At 39.7% G+C, this 21,357-nt stretch overlaps 1 protein-coding gene and 1 non-coding gene across 8 annotated transcripts in view; one reads left to right on the top strand and one right to left on the bottom strand.

Annotated features, from left to right (window-relative positions):
• Positions 1-21,357, top strand: part of CCDC150 (coiled-coil domain containing 150) — a 101,961-nt gene that overhangs the window by 70,633 nt on the left and 9,971 nt on the right. For all 7 annotated transcript variants that reach the window (XM_039248964.1, XM_039248966.1, XM_039248965.1 and 4 more), the window contains 5 exons: positions 2,287-2,415; positions 3,793-3,962; positions 12,729-12,822; positions 13,852-14,021; positions 14,955-15,081. In XM_039248964.1, coding sequence (XP_039104895.1) covers positions 2,287-2,415; positions 3,793-3,962; positions 12,729-12,822; positions 13,852-14,021; positions 14,955-15,081 — 690 coding nt within the window. The remainder of the gene's footprint in view (positions 1-2,286; positions 2,416-3,792; positions 3,963-12,728; positions 12,823-13,851; positions 14,022-14,954; positions 15,082-21,357) is intronic.
• On the bottom strand, positions 19,618-19,688 carry LOC120242983. Its single transcript, XR_005531194.1, has one exon. It is a non-coding gene; the product is annotated as a small nucleolar RNA SNORD56 (small nucleolar RNA).

Genomic DNA, 21,357 nt, shown 5'->3' with positions numbered 1-21,357 from the left:
GAGGGGAATGTCAGATGGTACAACTGCTCTGAAAAAAATGGTTCAGTAGTTTCTTTAAGAATAAAACACTATAGGGGCACCTGGGTGGCTTAGTCGGTTAAGCGTCCGACTTTCACTTAGGTCATGATCTCGCGGTTCGTGGGTTCGAGCCCCGCGTCGGGCTCTTTGCTGACTGCCAGCTCAGAGCCTGGAGCCTGTTTCAGTCTGTGACTCCCTCTCTCTCTGATCCTCCCCTGTTCACGCTGTCTCTCTCTCTCTCCTAGAAATAAATAAAACATTTAAAAAAAAAAAATTTAAAAAAAAAAAAAAAAAGAATAAAACACTATATATAACCAGCTATCCCAAAGATAAATGAAAGCATATGTCTACACAAAGACTTGTACACAGCTGTTAACAGCAGCTTATATCTTAAAGCTGGAAGCAACTTAAGTGTCAAGAAGGTGAATGGATAAATAAATTGGCATTATCCTACAATATAATACTGTTCAGCAACAGAAAGGATTAAACTATTAATACATCAAAAAGATGGAATGAATCTCAAAATAATTATGCTGAGTGAAAGAAGCCATACCAAAAAAAAGTACATACAATGTAATTCCATTTATATAAAATTATAAAATAACTTATTGTGACAGAAAACAGATTAGTTTCCTTGTGTGGAGGTGTGGAAACCAGGAGAGACAGAAAGTGGAGATTACAAAAAGGCATGAGGGAACTTTTTTGTTTTTAATGTTTGTTTATTTTTGAAAGAGAGAGTATAAGAAGGAGCAGAGGGAGGGATTCACAGAATCTGAGGCAGGCTCCAGGCTCTGAGCTGTCAGCACAGAGTCAGACATGGGGCTCGAACCCACCATCCTTGAGATCATGACCTGAGCTGAAGCCAGATACTCAACACACTGAGTCACCCAGGCGCCCCTATGAGGGAACTTTTCAGATGATGGAAATGCTTATCTTGAATGTGGTTTCAAGAGCTTCTACATATGTCAGAACTATATTTTAAATATACACAGCTATTACATGTCATTTTTACTTCAGTAATGCTGATAAAAAAGTATAATATGAATGTTTTATCCATACAAAAGTTAATATTAAATATTAAATATTATTATTAAAATATTTAACATTTTTGAAATGGCAAAACTATAAAGATCTAGAACAAATTATTGGTTGCCACGGGACTGGGGATGGGTTTGGGAGGGTGTGTACACACACAAATAAGTAGCACATGTGAATTCTTTTGTGGTGATGGGCAGTTCTGATTGTGATGGGTTCACGTGAATAATGTTCACAAGGTCATATTATATACAGCTATGTGCATGCTCAGAGAGATGAATTCAGATTTTTTAAAAAGTGGTGAAAACTGTAAGTTCTGTAGTCCAGTTAATCTAGTGAACAGTAATGCAACAAAGTCAGTTTCCTAATTTTGATGTCGAACTACAGCAGTGTGAGATGTCACCACACCATTAAGAGCAGGGTGAAGAATCCATGAGATTCTTTGCACTACTTTTGCAACATCCTATGAATCTAATTATTTTAAAACTTTTTTAAAATAATATTTAAAATAGTGTGATCATTTGAAATGGCTGTGTAGAAAAAAGAAGAAACGTATTTAAAGGATATAAAATTCTCATACTTCTAATTAGGATGCATTCTTCTATAACACTGTTTTCCTGACACTACTTATTCAACTTTGCTTTTGTTATATTCTTTCAATTGTTATACAGTAAGACTCTGGATTGTGAGTAACTTGTTCTGCGAGTGTCTGCAAGACAAGCACACATTTATAATAAATTTTTAACTTGATAAGCAAGCGATGTCTTGCAATACAAGTAGTACCAAACATCACATGATCACAACTGAGCCAATGGTTCTTGAAATTTGCTTTGATACACAAGTGCTTTGGATTACAAACATGTTTCCAGAATGAATTATGCTCTCAAACCAAGCTTTTACTCTATTTTTAAGTTCCAGGATAATCAGTTCCTGCCTCCCCCTCCCCATTGCCATTTTACATCTAATCTTCATCGCCTTGTCTCCTTTATCACTTACCCTGTACTTTCAAGGAAATTGACATATATTAGGTTCGCTCATGTTTATTCACATCGATTTTTGTTTTGTAGTTTTCTTTAACGGGAAAAGTAGCTAATAAAGCTGATTTTTATTATAGTGGATAAGTGTATTGAATTGAGCATTTTAAGTTTGGTTTCCAAATTGCTTTGTCTTCCTCTCATTGCCAATTTATAGTGCTTTGGACAAGTTATTTATCATTCCTTGTTTTCTACTAAGGTGAAATCCATTCTTGAAAAGAATGAAGAGGAGCTATCCCAAGCAGTGAAGTGTCGTGATGCAGCCCTGATAGAGAGTCAGAAGTTGAAAGGGGACCTCGAGGCTTTGGAGGACAGAGAGAACAAGAAGGCAAGGCATCGATCCTTTTTGAAAGTTTGTTATTGAAATGAGGTGCTTAAATCTTGCACAAGTGATATTCCTTCATTTCTTGTTACCTTTAGTAAGAACAAGGATTGATCAGAGGAGTTTTTTTTTTCTAAAGATAACTTTAGAAGAGCTTTAAAATATTTTCCTTAAAAATACGTAATTTAAATCCCAGGGTTTTTTGGTCCTTTTATTATTTTTTTAAGTGTTTATTTTTGAGAGACTGTGTGAGAGCAGGGGAGGGGCAGAGAGAAAGGGAGACAGAGGATCCAAAGCGGACACCGCTCTGACAGCAGAGAGTCCCACTTGGGCTTTAACTCACAAACTGTGATCATGACGTGACCCAAAGTTGGATGCTTAACCAACTGAGCCACCCAGGTGCTCCTGTTTTTGTTTCAGAGGGAAAGAGAGAGCACGCATGCATGCACAAGCAGGGGAGAGGGGCAGAGGGAGAGGAGGAGAATCTTAAGCAGGCTCCCTGCTCAGTCAAGCCCAATGCAAACTTCAGTCCCCCAGCACTGGATTTGTGACTTGAGCCAAAATCAAGAGTCGGACACTCAACCTACTGAGCCACCCAGGCGTCCCTAACTCCCAGTGGTTTTTTGTTTTGTTTTTTGTTGTTTTCTTGTTTTTTGGGTATTTTTTGGGTTGTGGGTTCTTTTTTTTTTTTTTTTTTTTTTTGAGAGAGAGAGAGCACAAGCCTGGGAGAGGCAGAGAGAGAGGGAGACAGAGGATCTGAAATGTGCTCTGCATTGACAACACAGAACCCAATGTGGGGCTCAAATTCAGAAAACCATGAGATCGTGACCTGAGCCAAGGTCAAACATTTAACCAACTGAGCTACCCAGGCACCCCCCCCAATGTTTTTTTAACTTCCAGTCTTAAAGTCCGAATAATGTTTTCTCTTGGAAATCATCTGACCTTCGTAGCAATAACCTGTCTACGTTGTGTTATTAACATGTTCCTAATTCTGTTGGGCTTCAGGTGCAGGTGTGCTCTCTTCTGGACCCAAGGTAACTGATCAGGGCCAGAGCAGACCAGCCTTGGAGCACATCTAGAACCAGGAAGTTATTGATCCCATTGTCTCCAGTTACTACATATGCTGTGACATGAGAAGACTTGGAAAGCGCTGCAGAGTACTCCACAGGATGTGGGGTCTATAGCTTTCTTTTTCTTAAAGTCACAGTGACTTATGATCTTAACAAAATAAAATAAAATATGCTACAATCATTTCTCTTAGCAATTTGCCATGCTTGGTTTCCATATTCTTCCCTAGAAGTAATGGGACACAGCAGCAGCAGCAGCAGCAGCAGAATAACCAGAAAGGATCAAATATATTTGTCTTGTTTCATTTTCTATTAGGTGGGAAACTTTCAGAGACAACTAGCAGAAGCTAAAGAAGACAACTGCAAAGTTACAATTATGTTGGAGAATGTGCTGGCTTCTCACAGTAAGATGCAAGGTGCTCTGGAAAAAGTACAAATAGAGCTTGGGCGGAGGGATTCAGAGATTGCAGGCCTCAAGAAAGAAAGGTACTGAAGATTTTTTTTTTTTCTTTGCGCATGGAGCTGTCTGCTCCACTATAGTAAGGAATGGTGTGAGTCCAGAAACAAAGTCACTTCATTTTTTAAGTTAATTTATTAATGTTTATTTTTTCATTTTTTTCTCCTTAAATAGTTTAGTGTCAAGTTGGTTTCCATATAATACCCAGTGCTCATCCCAACCAGTGCCCACCTCGATGCCCATCAACCCCCTTCCCCTCTCCCCTACCCCCATCAGCCCTCAGTTTGTTCTCAGCATTCAAGAGTCTCTCATGGTTTGCCTCCCTCCCTCTCCCCCACTATTTTCCCCCTTCTTCTCCCCCATGGTCCTGTTAAGTTCCTCCTAATCCACCTATACGTGCAAATATATGGCATCTGTCCTTCTCTGCCTGACTTATTTCACTCAGCATAACACCCTCAAATTCCATCCATGTTGTTACAAATGGCTAGATTTCATTCTTTCTCATTGCCATGTAGTATTCCATTGTATAGATAAACCACATCTTCTTGATCCATTCGTCCATTGATGGACATTTAGGCTCTTTCCATGTTTTGGCTATTATTGAGAGTGCTGCTATGAACATTGGGGTACATGTGCCCCTATGCATTAGCACTCCTGTTTTCCTTGGGTAAATTCCTAGCAGTGCTATTGCTGGGTCATAGGGGAGCTGTATTATTAATTTTTGAGGAACCCCCACACTGTTTTCGAGACAGGCTACACCAGTTTACGTTCCCACCAGTAGTATAGGAGGGTGCCCATTTCTCCACATCCTCGCCAGCTTCTATATTTCATTTGTTCTGATTTGTTCATTTTAGCCACTCTGACTGGCGTGAGGTATTTTGATTTGTATTTCCCTGATGAGGAGGGATGCTGAGCATCGTTTCATGTGTCTGTTGGCCATCTGGATGTCCTCTTTGGAGACGTGTCTGTTCATGTCTTCTATCCATTTCTTCACTGGATTGTTTGTTTTTCGGATGTGGAGTTTGGTGAGTTCCTTATAGATTTTGGATACTAGCCCTTGATCTGATATGTCATTTGCAACTATCTTTTCCCATTTGGGGGAATGTCAGTTGCCTATTAGTTTCATTGATTGTTTCCTTTCCTGTGCAGAAGCTTTTTATCTTGATATGGTCCCAATAGTTCATTTTTGCTCTTGATTCCCTTGCCTTTAGGGATGTGTCAAGTAAGAAATTGCTGCGGTGGAGGTCAAGGAGGTTGTTTCCTGCTTTCTCCTCTAGGGTTTTGATGGTTTCCTGTCTCACATTCAGGTCTTTTATCCATTTTGAGTTTATTTTTGTGTACGGTGTGAGAAAATGATCTAGTTTCATTCTTCTGCATGTTGCTGTCCAGTTCTCCCAACACCATCTGTTAAAGAAGCTGTCTTTTTTCCATTGGATACTCTTTCCTGCTTTGCCAAAGATTAGTTGGCCATACATTGGTGGGTCTAATTCTGGATTCTCTAATCTATTCCATTGGTCTATGTGTTTGTTTCTGTGACAATACCATACTGTCTTGATGATAACAGCTTTGTAGTAGAGGCTAAAGTCTGAGATTGTGATGCCTCCTGTTTTGGTTTTCTTCTTCAATATTACTTTGGCTATTCGGGGTCTTTTGTGGTTCCATACAAATTTTATGATAGTTCTAGCTTTGAGAAGAATGCTGGTGCAATTTTGATTGGGATTGCATTGAATGTGTAGATTGCTTTGGGTAGTAATCACATTTTTACAATGTTTATTCTTCTGACCCATGAGCATGTTTTTCCATTTCTTTGTGTCTTCTTCAATTTCCTTCATGAGTTTTCTATAGTTCTCATCATACAGATCTCCTATATCTTTGGTTAGGTTTATTCCTAGGTATTTTATGTTTTTTTGTGCAATTGTGAAGGGGATCAGTTTCTTGATTTCTCTTTCTGTTGCTTCATTATTGGTCTATAAAAATGCAACTGATTTCTGTACGTTTATTTTGTACCCTGCGACTTTTCTGAATTTGAGGATCAGTTCTAGTAGACTTCTGGTGGAGTCTGTCAGGTTTTCTATGTAGAGTATCATGTAGTCTGCGAAAAGTGAAAGTTTGACTTCTTCTTTGCCAATTCTGATGCCTTCTATTTCCTTTTGTTGTCTGATGGCTGATGCTACGACTTCCAGCACTATGTTAAACAACAGTGGTGAGAATAGACATCCCTGTCGTGTTCCTGATTTCTGGGGAAAAGTTCTCAGTTTTTCCCCACTGAAGATGATGTTAGCTGAGGGCTTCTCATAGATGGCTTTTATGATGTTTAAGTAAGTCGTTCTATCCCGACTTTCTCAAGGGTCTTTATTAAGAGGGGATGCTGTATTTTGTCAAATGCTTTTTCTGCATCTGTCAACAGCATCATATGGTTTTTATCTTTTCTTAATGTGATATCACATTGGTTGATTTGCGGATATTGGACCAGTCCTGTAGTCCAGGAATGAATCCCACTTGATCATGGTGGATAATTCTTTTTATGTGCTGTTGAATTCGATTTGCAAGTATCTTATTGAGGATTTTTTTTAATGTTTATTTATTTATTTTTGAGAGAGAAAGAGAGCACAAGCGGGGGAAGGGCAGAGAGAGAGACAGAGACACAGAGTCTGACGCAGGGCTTGAACCCACAAACTGTGAGATCATGACGTGAGCCGAAGTCGGATGCTTATCCGACTGAGCCACCCAGGCGCCCCTCTTGTTGAGGATTTTTGCATCTGTATTCATCAAGGATATTGGCCTGTAGTTCTCTTTTTTTGCTGAGTCTCTGTCTGGCTTGGGGATCAAAGTGATGCTGGCTTCATGGAATGAGTCCAGAAGTTTTCCTTTAATTTCTGTGTTTTGGAATAGCTTGAGAAGAATGGGTAGAAATCCCTAGGGAAGTCATCTGGCCCAGGGCTCTTATTTGTTGGGAGATTTTTGATAACTGATTCCATTTCTTCACTAGTTATGTGTCTGTTCAGATTTTCTATCTCTTCCTATGTGAATTTTGGTAGTGCGTGTGTGTTTAGGAATTTGTCCATTTCTTCTAAGTTGTACAGTTTGTTGGCATATAGTTTTTCATAGTATTCCCTGATAATTGCTTGTATTTCTGAGGGATTGGTTGTAATAAGTCCATTTTCATTCATGATTATGTCTATTTGGGTGCTCTCTTCTTTTTGAGAAGCCTGGCTAGAGGTTTGTCAATTTTATTTTTTCAAAAACCAACTCTTGATTTCACTGATCTGTTCAATGTTTCTTTGGTTTCTATATTGTTTATTTCTGCCCTGATTTTTTATTATTTCTTTACTCCTCCTGGGTTTGGGGTGTTCTTATTGTTGTCCTTCTAGTTCCTTTAGTTGCACTGTTAGATTTTGTACTTGCGCTTTTTCTAATTTCTTGAAATAGGCCTGGAGTGCAGTGTACTTTCCTCTTAGCACTGCCTTTGCCGTATCCCATAGAGTTTGACTTGTTGTATTTTCATTTTCATTTGTTTCCATATTTTTAAAAATTTCTTCTCTGATTGGTAGGGTGTTCTTTAACCTCCATGTTTTTGGAGGTTTTCCAGACTTCTTCCTATGATTGATTTCAAGTTTCACAGCATTGTGATGTGAAAGTGTGCATGGTATGATCTCAATTCTTTTCTATTTATTGAGGGCTGCCCTATCTCCCAATATGTGATCTATCTTGGAGAATGTGCCGTGTGAACTTGAGAAGAAAGTGAATTCCATGGCCTCAGGATGTAGAGTTCTAAATATATCTGTCAAATCCATCTGGTCCAATGTGTCATTCAAGTCCATTGTATTTTTAGTGATTTTCTGTCTAGTTGGTCTATCCATTGCTGTAAGTGGAGTATTAAAGTCCCCTGCTATTAGCACATTCTTTTCCATACGATTGTTTGTGATTGTTTTATGTATGTGGATGCTTCTGTATTTGGTGCCTAGACACTTATAATTGTTAGCTCTTCCAGATGGATAGACCCTGTAATTATTATATAATGCCCTTCCATATCCCTTGTTAGTGACTTTACTTTAAAGTCTAGTTTGTCTGATATAAGTACAGCTACTCCAGCTTTCTTTTGACTTCCAGAAGCATGATAGATATTTCTCCATCCCCTTACTTTCAATCTGAAGGTGTCCTCAGGTCTAAAATGAGTTTCTTGTAGACAGCAAGTAGATGGAATTTGTTTTTTTATCCATTCTGTTACCCTATATCTTTTCATCAGAGCATTTAGCTCTTTTACATTCAGGTTTATTTTTGAAAAATATAGGTTTAGAGTCAATTGTGTTCTTTGTAGGATTCATGCTTGTGGTGGTGTCTCTGGTACTTGCATTCCTTGCAACATTTCCCTCATACAGTCCCCCTCAGGATTTCTTGTAGGACTGGTTTAGTGGTGACGAAATCTCTCCATTTTTGTTTATTTGGGAAGACTTTTATCTCTCCTTCTATTTTGAATGACAGGCTTGCTGGATAGAGGATTCTTGGCTGCCTATTTTTTCTGTTCGTCACATTGAAGATTTCCTGCCATTTCTTTCTGGCCTGCCAAGTTTCATTAGATAGGTCTGTCACCACTCTGATAGGTTTCCCTTTGTATGTTAGCGCCCTTTTCTCCCTACCTGCTTTCAGAATTCTCTCTTTGTGCTTCTGTTTTGCCAGTTTCACCATGAAATGTCGTGCAGAAGATCGATTCAAGTTACACCTGAGGGGAGTTCTCAGTGCCTCTTGGATTTCAATGTCTGTTTCCTTCCCCATATTGGGGAAGTTCTCTGCTCTAATTTGTTCAAGTACTCCTTCAGTGCCTTTCCCTCTCTCTTCCTCTTCTGGAATTCCTGTGCTATGGATATTGTTCCATTCAGTTGTATCACTCGGCTATCGAACTCTCCTTTCGTGTTCCTAGGTCAGTTTATCTCTTTTTCTCGGCTTCCTCTTTTTATATAATTGTGTCTTCTAATTCACCTATTCTCCTCTCTGCCCCTCAATCCGTGCATTGGTTACATCCATTTTATTATGCATCTCATTTATAGCATTTTTTTAATTCATCACAACTATTTTTAAGCTCCATAGTCTTTGTAGCAATAGTTTCTCTGATGTCTTCCATGCCTTTTTCAAGACCAGCGATTAATTTATGACTATTGTTCTAAATTTTTGTTCTGTTATGTTGCTTATATCTGTTTTGAGCAGTTCATTAGCTGTCATTTCTTCCTGGAATTTCTATGGAGGACAGTTCTTCCACTTCGTCATTTTGGTTAGCTTTCTGTCTCTTGTTAGTTTTAAAAACTTGTTATGCACTCTGCACCTGCGAGTACTGCTGTAATAAAGGTGGCTCTTAGACTGTCCAGGGACTAGAAGTGTTCTTTGAATGGTGTCTCTTAGTCTCTGTTGTTGAGACTTTGGTTATTTTATTTCCCTATTCGTAGTGGTATTTGGGACTTTCCACCATGTGTCCTTTGGCTTGTTTCTTGAGGTAGCGCTGGAAAAGAAGACAAACACTGGGGACAAAGGCACACAAACTCACAGACAAATCCAACAAACACGCAAACTGGAAGGGAAAAAGAGAACAAAAAAAAGGGGAGGGAGAGAAAAGAGGAAGGAGGAAAAACAAATAAGAAAAAGAAAAAAAGAAGAAAAAAAACCCAAAAGACACAGTCTAAAAGCATAAAACCAGAATTCCCAGCTACAAATAAAGAGCAGGGTGTATGCAGTGCTGATGGAAGAGCATGTACAAAGAGAGCAATGACAGGGTGGGGAGAAAGCGAAATTGGACAATGACCAGGCAGAGAAAGAGGCTTAATTCAGAGAGAAAGAGAATATGGTAAGAGGCAAGGAAAAAGAAATGAAAATAATGTTACTCAGAAACTCAAACTATATAGACTGATTACTCCAGAGAGAGAGAAATAGAAAGGTAGCGGTGGAGGTGTAGAATATACATCTAGAGAATGGATTAAATGTGACTGTTTAAGCAAACCAGTGACCAGAGTACTCAGTCCAGCAGAGGGAAGGAATACGAATGAGACAAGGGAAAATATATATGAATAGAAAGAATTGATCTAGAATTAATCACGGCAGTGCATCCATGTTGGTCTTGCCCCAGGCTCCGGATAGGAAAAAGGAAAAAAAAAGCAGCTCTCTAGGGGAGTTGGGCGTGGTTAGGTGTAGGCAGGTCTTAGCCACCACTCCCTCTGGGGTGCCACTCCCTGCGGTCCCGCCTTGGTGGCTGTGGGGAGAAAAATGGTGGCGCCCCTTATTGAACCAAGCGCTGCAAGTCACTCTCTTGGGTCCGATCTCCCTGTGCCGTGGGCATAGCCGAGGTAGGCCGTGCTCTATGTCCCAAGCCCTGCCTCATTTCCAGATCTTAGTCCATGCGCCCCATTAATACCACCGGAAATAAACCCACAGGCCAGTCCCTCAGAGCAGTTTCAAACCGGTCGCCTCCCCACTGGGGATGGAGCCGAGCTAGAAGTGCGGCAGAGCAGCCTCAGGGGCACCGCTTCCCCTCAGGGTTGAGCTGGTGAGCAGAGGAGCAGTTTCTCCTGGTGTCACCTGCGACCAGGGCATCAGCTCAAGGTCAGCTGCACAGCTGGAAACTGGATCCCTCTGTGCTCCGAGCTGAGGTTTTTCTTTTCTTCAGGGACAGGGACATTTCCTTGAGCAGTTTCAGCTGCTCTTTGTTTTCTTTGTTTTCCCCTTGACTCACCTCGGCTCCCTTCCCGCCCTCCACGTCTCCAGTCCCAGCCCATTTTTACCTTCCCAGTTCGCACTCATGCTGTAAGTTTGTTTTCTCTGCAGACTCTGTCTCCTTTTCCTCCCAAACTCCTGGATTCTGTAAGGGTTCCTATGGCTTCAGGCCTTCTCCGTTTGAGAGATGGGGGCGAGTGAAATGTATGGAGCTCCCTACTTCTCCGCCATCTTGCCTCCTCTCCTAATGTTTATATTGAGAGAGCAAGAGTGTGCCAGCAGAGGTGGGGCAGAGAGAGAGAGAGAATCCCGAGCAGGCTGCGTGCTGTCAGTGCATGGGGCTTGGCACACAAGAACTGTGGGATCATGATCTGAGCTAAAACCAAGAGTCAGACGCTTAACTGACTGAGCCACCTAGGCACCTGAGAAACAAAGTCACTTTAAAATAAAGAACTAACCCCTGTTTGAGGACACATCTTAGAAACTTGACTGGAAAGCAAGGGCTTTTGGTGAATACACTAACCTCTGTCTCTGCATTTCTCTGCCTGCTCTCCCCTACAGGTCCTTGGCCTGAGCGGTGGCCTCCAGCGGGGTTCCAGCCTCTAGCCCAGCCATCCCTGCTGCAGCCTGGCTGCCTCACGGCCCTCGCACCCTGTGTCCTGGCCATTTCTTCTGCCTAATCTTTGCAACATTCTTACCTGTATAGTCGTTAGTCAGGGGGAGATTTTTGTTTGCAATCAAGGACCTCCCTTCAGTTCTGAACACACTTTTCCTCCAATTTCAACCTAAAGTTTTACATATTTCCCTCTCCCTATTTTACTACTCTCTCAATGTATGAATATGACAGTTCACCCCCTTTACTTTGTATTTCTCTAAAAGTCCTCTGTTTTAGCATGACATTTCAGAAATGGTGAAACATAGACCTACTCAATAAAATATGATATTGTAAAAAATAAAATAAAGATCTAGAAAATTAGGGAGCATCTGGAAGTAGAAATAAACATGAGTTACAAGAATTCAAAATTCCCTATTTTGTAGTTATAAAGGAGTGTGTATTCTAGAAATTCATGTGCTGTATTGCTGCTACCCTTTAAACCTGCCCTTGGGTCTACAGCATAGTAATTAGATAATTGAAACTCCGTGCCTACTTGAGTTTGAATTATCTATTTATTAGTATTCTATTTTTAAATACTAGTAATTATTTTACATGAATCATTCTGAGAACTACTTCTAGCCATGTTTTAGAACTAAACTCCTTCTTTGAATGTTTCAAGTTGCTTTTTAGAAAAGTTTCCCCTTAAGGTTAATGAACAAATGGTTTCAGTTTAAGAAGTCCTCTGAGATATATTGTGACGAGTGTATTAGTGGTGTGTATTTCCCCTCTGTCCTGGGAGAACGAGTGCCAGTTTTATATTCTCCATTATGCTTATCTTTATTTTTTACATATTATAAATGTGCATTATCTCTGAACTTAAGTCAAGAGGATGGTATTGAAAATTGTTTACCATTCACAATAAAATTCCAGGTAACTGTCATATTAAGAAGCAAAATCTCAACAGCAGGCCCATCTATCTAAAGGCGATATATTTTTGTACTGGTGATATATGTGTGTAGTATAAAATGAGCAGCTCATAAGTTAGTCGTTAACAAGTATTGCTAGCTTAATGTATCAATCCAAATTGAATCATATATGGGACAAATTTTTTTTAATGTTTACTTTTGAGAGATAGACACAGTGTGAGCCAGGGAGTGGGTGGCAGAGAGAGAGGGAGACACAGAACCTGAAGCAGGCTCCAGGCTCTGAGTTGTCAGCACAAAGTCTGATGTGGGGCTCAAACTCACAAACCGTGAGATCATGACCTGAGCCGAAGTTAGATGCTCAACCAATGGAGCCACCCAGGTGTAGATGACAAATTTTTGATCCTGGGAATCTTAGTTTCTTAACCTGAAGCTGAGGCCACTAATTGTCACCTACCAACTCTAAGGTATTCTGAGCATCTGTAGTTATTTGAGCTTCTTGGAAGGAGAGTAGCTCCCAGTGGTATCATTCCTAGATGGTTCTTTTCTGTAGTCACTCTTGCTGTGTTTCCCATTTTCAGGGCTCTAAACCAGCAGAGGGTGCAGAAGCTGGAGGCAGAAGTGGACCAGTGGCAGGCCAGAATGCTTGTTGTGGATGCCCAGCACAACAGTGAGGTGAAGGCCGCTTTTACAGATGATAATATTTATATTTTTGGTTTTATTGGGACATTGTTTTTTTAGGAAAATGGAGTAAATCAAGTAAATTTATTTTTCATTCAAGTCTGAGTTTTGGTTACAAATGGGAAGTGGGCTACCTTACGCTGAGGCATTTACTGGCAAACCAGGACGACAATGATACCTAATCCTCTTTTTTTTTTTTTAATATGGTTTGCCTCTTTTTACTTCAAAAACAATTTTTTTTATTGTTTTATTTATTTCTGAGAGAGAGACAACATGAGCAGGGGAGGGTCAGAGAGAGAGAGGGAGACACAGAATCCAAAGTAGGCTCCAGGCTCTGAGCTAGCTGTCAGCACAGAGCCCAACACGGGGCTCGAACCCACAAACCGTCAGATCATGAGCTGAGCTGAAGTCGGATGCTCAACCGACTGAGCCACCCAGGTGCCCCTTCTTTTTACTTATTAATGCATAAATGATTGCAGAAGTTAAAGGGCTTAGGAAATAACTTGTAATTTAAATCAAAAGTAGCTGTAGTGACCCCACTATTAGTAAGAAGACACACTTAACGTGTGTGCTCACAGGTATATGCACCCATGAATTTATATCTACATATATACACAGTATCAAGCCTTGGATATTTCATATAAATAAGCTTTTTCTGGAAGGATGTACAAGTAACAGTTGCCATTTCTCTTTCAAGGTAATGACACCAGAAAGTTACAAGATTGGAAAAGGGAATTTAACTACTTAAAATTTTTTTTAATAAATAGTAAGTTGGCTCCATTTTTTAAAGCTCAGTAGTAATCTGTGGAGCTTACTTTTCCTCTTGCCTTCTCATAGTCTCCTAAGCAGTGTCTGCAGTAAATTCTCACGTCTATATTCCAGGCCTGTGGAATCTTTCATTCTCGTTCCATCCAGTTACTGTTTCGATGACATTTGATGATAAAGTGTAAGGAGCCAGTGTATAGTGTTACGGACTTCCTGCATCTGTGACAGTGTAATTAAAAAGGGTCTTCTCTCTTTTAGATGGAGCCTCTACAGAAAGCTCTAGATGTAGCTAGAGAAGACAACAGGAAACTGGCTCTGAGCCTGGAGCAGGCTCTCCAAACAAATAATCATCTACAAACAAAGCTTGATCATGTTCAGGAGAAATTGGAAAACAAAGAACTTGAGCGACAAAATTTGGAAACCTTCAAGTAAGGGCAGTATAGTCATAGTGAAATTAGGGAAGAGGCTCTGGGAGGGTTACGCTTGGCTCACTTACCTAAACTGGTTAAACACTAATCTTCTGCTTGGATCCAGTGCTCCGGCAGAACAATGTTAGGAACCAGGCAGACTGAGCTGTGGCAGACCCCAGCACCAGACATGTGCTCATGTGGATCTCCTTTTCAGCTCTTCCCTCATCTGGTGTCAGGCTGCCACCCCACATGAAGGTTAACCAACATTAAAGAATATTGCATGTTTCTGCTGAGCCTTTTCTATCAAAAGGTGATATTCCTTTAGAAGCATGATTTGGAAAAGGAATAGCCACAGCCTGGATGGAAGAGCCCATGGAGGAGTGGGATGACTCCATCCAGGCAGATCTTAAACCATTGTTTTCCTTTTGGGCCCAAGATTATTAGTTCAGTCAAACTCATCAAGTTCAAGTCAGGCCACAAGAGTTTTTTCCGTAACCTGCATGTAGGTAAATAGAATAGATACGAATAACATTCCATGAAAACTTTTAGCTAAGGGAAATGCACTGTGCACATAGACCTTTATGCCTTTCAGGTCGTGAACATACGGGTCTGAGGAAGGTATAAGCTAAAGCAGAGAAGGCATTTTTTCCTGTCCATGAGCTGTGCAAATTTTATCCAGTGAAATGTTGCTCAAGATTAATACTGGTTAACACAAGAGTATGTGTTTCTCTCTTAGTTGAATCTCTTGATATTGAAAGACTTTACTACAGGTAAATGCTTTTTTTCCCCATGTGTTAATGGGCTCCAGACCAGTGAGGCTCACCTAGTGCCTGATGTGCTTCTAATTTGTAAATCATACCTTTTGGACAGCTGCACATGACTCTCCAGGCCTTCCTTACCTGCTAAGATGATTTCTAAGAGTGACTTGCTATTTTTTTTTTTAAAAAACAGAGAACGGATGAGTGAGGAATCGAAAATGGAAGCAGAAATGCATGCTGAACGCATAGAAGCCCTAAGAAAGCAGTTTCAAACCGAGAGAGAAACAGCCAAGAAGTCAGCACAACGAGAAGTGACTGAGGTATGGAATCAAGTGACGAAAAGTTTCTCGATGCGAATGCCTTTTAAGAGGAGAACCAATTACAGGATTTCCAAGAATGGCTGCAGCTATTCTTTGGCCCTTTTAATTCCTCTTTGACCAATATGACCAAAGTGATCAATCCATCTCTGTGCTCTTTGTAAATCGAAACACAGAAAGTTTCTGATAGACAGTTCTCTGCCCAGCAGAGGAATGTCTCAATGACAGCTTTTCCACTGGACAGTGATAAGTGAGGGCTAGCGGAAGAAGTGGCCATTGAGTAGACGACAAATCATCTGTCCCCTCAGTTCACTTCACTAGCACCCATCACTCCTCTACCTTCTCCTGAGAGGCACGTATGATCCATGCTCTGGTGTGTGCCAAATGAACTTTATTTAATTATGCTCTCTCTTTACAAAAGGAGTCAGGGTACACGAAATAAAAGTACACGACTGAGACAGCCAGCAGGGCTGGGACGCCCAGTATAAGGGGGTGGCCAAAGCTTAGTTAGAGAAATGAACATGACGTGTGAGCAAATGAATGGGATTTCTCTCTTCATCAGAGCAGAGACTTTGGGAAATGTCTGAGAAAGAGTGGTTAGCTGAGATGATATCAGCTGATAGCTGACCTTGACTGTCAGAATGTTGGAGGTGAACTTTCCAGTCAAAGTGGACCTCTGTGGGTTCTGAGAAAGGTATGGTGCACAATTTTAGGAAGGTTAGTCTGGTAGTAGTAGAGAATAGGCAAGAATGAAAGAGAGACAGGCGACATGGAGACTCACAACTAGAATAGTTACTCTGGACTTGAGAAGACTAGAAACAAGAAACATCGTTCAGCTGAAAAGAGAAAACAAATCAAAAGGATATTTTAATAGAAAAATCATTAAACAGACACTAAATGTTGTATCATGAACAAAGGGGAGGGAGAAATTGCAAATTAAAAAACACTATGTAAATACTAAAAAGTTATAAAGAAAATTGTGGGAAACAAAAAGGTACACTGAAGTTAAAGGCACCTTTAATCAGAGGTAGTTGTCAGAATACTTATAAAATGTAAATCTATTTAACAAGGATCACTGGAGATTGTGATCTTGTGAGGAGACAGGGGCAGAGTGTGTGATGTCAGGGGTAGGCCCAAGGTGCACCACATAAGGGTCTCAGCTCTGCCTTTAATTAACAATATGTTCATTTACTGTCTGCAATAATTTGAGTCTCTATTTCCTGAGTCATAAAACGGAAATCATCGTGACTACTTTCTAGGTTTTGGGTTTTTTTGTTGTTGTTGGAAAATAGATATTAAGTCATTATTACAGTACCCAAACATACTAAGTACAAGTATGTGATAGTTGTTAGGGCTTACCCAGTTTTGACAAAGCTATGATTAAAATAGCGGCAGAATATCTAACAGGAATTAGTTGGGTAGTAATAAAAGACCAGCACTGTGTCATGAAGTTAGCATCTGAAACAATGAGCTAGTATAGAAAGAAAAGACACAAAGAACTTGGCACGTTACACATTATCACCCATTGAGAATATTGTGTTCTTACCTTCTTCTCTGCTGTCACCTCTTCCTAAAAATCAAGCAGCACTGATTTAAATAATGTTAAAAGATAAACTGAGGCATGTTCAAAATTTTAAGAGTTTATTAGAGTAAAAATCAATTCGAATCAGGCAGTATTCAATATAGCAGATAAAAAGGAGCTTCAAGGAGCTGTTCAAAGTGAAAGGCTTTCATAGGCAGAAGGGAGAGGGACCACTTTACATTAGTTATAAAAGCAGGTTGGTTACTGCAAGGAACTTTCCTCTAGGGAGTGGCAGATCTTATCAGGCAGAAGAGCTGGCTGGCACTGATCACACAATTCCTGATGGACAGGTTTGAGTCCATTTCTGGAATCACTGAAGCATTAAGTCTCAATTTGGTGACATAGGGCTTAGCTTAAGCGACTCCATTTTGGGCCTGTTGTTTTTAACAATTCCCCCCCACACACACTTTTTTAAGTTTTTATTTATTTATTCTGAGAGGGAGAGAGAGAATCACAGGCAGCTTCTGTGCTGTCAGTGCAGAGCCGACATGAGGCTGTCTCACAAACCATGAGATCATGACCTGAGCAGAAACAAAGAGTCGCTTAACTGAGCCACCCAGGTGACCCAACAATTCCCCCTTTTGATCAGACTCTCAGACTGAGAGAGTTCATCATCGTTCAAGGCATTATCTACTCCCAGCTACTACTCTGGAGTTCTTGAAGGTTTTTTGCTGAACTTCTGTGTGGTATTCATAGGCCATGCCATTTTAGGTTCACATTTTTTAAGTAAGATCACAAATTATTATGAAATATTATTTAAACAAAGTGATAACAAAATTTTAAAGGCAAATACAGAAAGTTACACAGTTGTGAACAAAACTTAGCTCTTAATATTGAGAAGACTGGGTTTTCTTAAGTAATCAAAAAGACTTAATATAAAAGACAAAGTGAAGCACAGTAAATTATTGTGCTCAGGTGCAAAATCTTTGTCTTTCAGGTAGGTTACAAGGTTAAAAAAAACTTTCATAAAATCTTATCAAGAACAGACCAATAGTCCAAGGAAACTCTGTCCTTAAAATGAGGGGGGAAAAAATTTCTAATTTTGCACCAAATTCATTCCTTAGAAACTTGAATAAATCCATTCTAACTTAGCTACCTTTACCACACAGAAAATTCCTTTCTCAAGATTCCTTTTCCATAAACCTTCAAGTTTTTCTTTCATCCATTCAGATTTTGTTCTGTATCTTTTCCTCTCTCATTCTAAAACAATCGGTCATTTTACTTTACTTAACTCCTTTTTCATACACAGTTGTTTCCTTTCACCCTTATTATTTCAAAGTAATTATAATTACATATATTGATAGAATTCTTAACCCTTAGAATGCTTATATCTAGTAAAAACTAAGAAGTAAGCAATTGTGCAGTGTGTTACACTAACATTCTGTGGGTTGACAAGTCTATAAATACATTTCTTAATTTCTAGAAGTATAGTCTTCATGGTAAACTTTCAAATGTAGTACAAAACAGGTTTACTAACAGACCCAAATATCTTTAGTTCCCCTATGAAAGAAAGCCAAAAGTAGATAAACTTATATTTAGTAATGTTTTGGTATTTTATCTTATTTGGAATTGATCTAGATATTCAGTAAGTACCTATCATTTAATTTATTTTCATATAATTTCAAGGTTTCCAGTTACCAAAAAGATTCTGGAAGCTTTTATCTTCCATTTAACAATTACATTTAGATTACTCGTGAAAATTTTATGAGACATTAAAACAGCTAACCACGATCTTAAATTATCTTTCTTGCTGACAAATTCTGTGACAGAGAGAGAAGCTTCTTGGAATTTTAGTAAACCTGGATCAAATAGAAGTATTACAGCTAATGTTGATAATTCTTAAGACATGGGTGTTTTAATTAAAAGGTAGCTTCAGGGGCACCTGCATGGCGCAGGTGTTGATCTCACAGTTGGTGGATTCAAGCCCTTCATTATACTCTCGCTATCAGCACAGAGCCTGCTTCAGCTCCTCTGTCCCCTTTTCTCTCTGCCCCTCCCCTGCTAATGCACGCTTTCTTTTAAAAAAGAAAAAAAGATAGCTTGAGTTTGTTCTTTAATTTGTTGATGATTATCCTTGATCATGTGAACTTTAAAAACATATTATATTCTTTATTTGAGAACACTTAATATGTATAACTACTTGTTTGTCCTTAAACCAATTAAATAGAGCTCTTTACAAAGTCATTTTGGCAATACCATTCAAAGGTAGGGGAAAAAATCTAATATACATAAAAGACAAACATACAAACAGACACAAACAGATCTTACGGGTTTCTTTTTGTAATTTTAGTCTTGAGACAGGTACAATAATGCAAAGCTCACTAGTGTAGAACAGTTGGATCCAAATTGGGTTCTTGACAAATGGAATAAAGTTAAGATTACTTGTTCAGATGGCTAAAACTTAAGATTTTTCATGGGCCTCGTTTTCAAAATATTGTTTCCTCCCCGCTTCCTCCCCTCATTGTAAGACTGGTCTGCATTCATGGAGAAGACCAAATAGAACACTTACAACTCACAAGGCACAGAGAAAGGGAACGAAAGTCCCCTCGGTGGAACTTGTGTTCTGAGTCCAGATCTTTTACACTATCAGCATGAGATGAATAGGGAGGTTTGAGGATCAGTAAAAAGAAGAAGAGGGCTTTGAATTGTTTCTAGAGCTGAATTTCTGTTCTTGTAAACTTGATTTATAAGTACAGTTTGTAATTTCTCAGAAAATTGGGTTGCAGCCTTTAGTTCATGGGCTGACCCACTTATCCAACTATATGATCTTTATTTGCTTCTTTATATCAGGGAGATCTTCATATAAGGTGGAAATCAAAAGATTCTTAGGTTCTAGATTGAGAGCTGTGTGTCTTTGGAGTGTTTCAGTACATTTTTCCAGAGGCTTTAGAATGTTTCTCTTTCTCTCTAGTTACTAGTTTCATTTTAGCTCAGGGGAGAAGATTTCTGCCTCAGCTTCACTCAGACCCAAAGTATCAACATGCAGGAGGTGAATTCCTGTTGATGAAAAATAGTGCCATCATTGCAGAGAGGAGAAAGGAGCTTTTAAAAGTCTATCAGGCTCTGAATAGGGCCATCCTCTGACCATAGAATTCCTTTAAATCCTTTCAGATATCTGGCCAGGTTTTAGCCAGGACCGCAGTAAATATTCCTAGCAGTATTAAACAACCCCCTGAACAGAAAAGAGAGCACAAAAGACACTACCCTCCCAAAATCAGAGTCACTCCCAAAGATAGCCCTAAGAAAGAGGATTGTCTGGGTGGGCAACAGTCAGTAGGCCCCTGGCCATGAATGGGATGGCACCCCCGTTTCTGTCCAGCCTCTGACCTGATGGGAGCCTAGCCAAGTTCTCAGGACACAAAACAGGGTAAGCAAGACGACAGTAGCTGTCCCTGGGTGAGAAAGGAGCGACAACCAATGGGTACCCACAAGCAGATTCATGAGATACAATTCAAAGATTAAATCTTACAGTTGTTTCTTGCCTGTCAATCTGGATTTGGAAAGGAAAGGACAACGTGAAATTTTTTACCTTCCTCTCAGCCACACATCACAGACAGACATCTGAGAAAGCTGACTTTGGTGAGAATTTCACTCTTTGCTACCTTCTGCTAGTTGTCCCAGATCCCAGCTGTAGGCTCTGGGCAAGTGGGGTGTTCCAGCAGATCTCATTCTAGTTCCCAGATACCACAGAGAAGGGAAAATAATTTTCCTTTTATCCTTTATGAACACTTGGCTTTGCTTTTTTAGAGCACCTTCTCTAGAGCACCTCCTACATGGAAAGCATATTTAGGTTAAAAGTTCTCCACTGTAGCCATTGTAATTCAGAAGTATCTGTTCAGCCTTAAAGTTTTATACCAGAGACCTCACACTGGACCCAGTCTAGAAAAAGAAAGGCTTAGAATCTGAAAGCTACTAACACAAAAGCTGTAGAGCCACGATCCAAGAGGGACTTAACCTGTGGCCTCCAGAGGCATCAAGGAAGCAGGCGCTCAGTGGACCAGTGCTGTCCTTCATTTTTCTCTTCTGACTCCAGAACTGTTAAATGTTTAATGTGCCTCAGTTTTATCTTTTAAGAATTTATTAGAACACAAATTTACTCAAATTGGGCATCATCCAGTCTAGCAGAGAGCTCTAAGGAGCTGTACAAAATGAAAGCCTTTTTATAATAAAGGCAAAAGGGAGCAGGAACAAGTTCTACTAGATAAAAACTTGAGTTGATTATTACAAAGTTTCTTTCCTTTAGGGGATGACAGGATCAGGCAGTTTACCCAACTACTGCTCATCAGGTAATTCCTGATAGACCTCTTTAAGAGTTCGTTTCTGGGATCCACTCTCACCACTGTTGTTTAACATAGTGCTGGAAGTCCTAGCATCAGCCATCAGACAACAAAATGAAATCAAAGGCATCAGAATTGGCAAAGAGGAAGTCAAACTTTCACACTTCGCAGATGACATGATACTCTACATCGAAAACCCGACAGACTCCACCAGAAGCCTACTAGAACTGATCCAAGAATTCAGCCAAGTTGCAGGGTACAATATCAACGTACAGAAATCGGTTGCATTTTTATACACCAACAATGAAGCAACAGAAAGAGAAATCAAGAAACTGATCCCATTCACAATTGCACAAAAAACCATAAAATACCTCGGAATAAACCTAACCAAGAATACAAGAGATCTCTATGATGAAAACT

The sequence above is a fragment of the Hyaena hyaena genome, unplaced genomic scaffold (assembly GCF_003009895.1).
Source record: "Hyaena hyaena isolate Hyena2069 unplaced genomic scaffold, ASM300989v1 scaffold_325, whole genome shotgun sequence".
Lineage (NCBI taxonomy): Eukaryota > Metazoa > Chordata > Mammalia > Carnivora > Hyaenidae > Hyaena > Hyaena hyaena.
The sequence above is the reverse complement of the archived record's forward strand: the minus strand, read 5'-3'. Positions and strand labels throughout refer to the sequence as shown.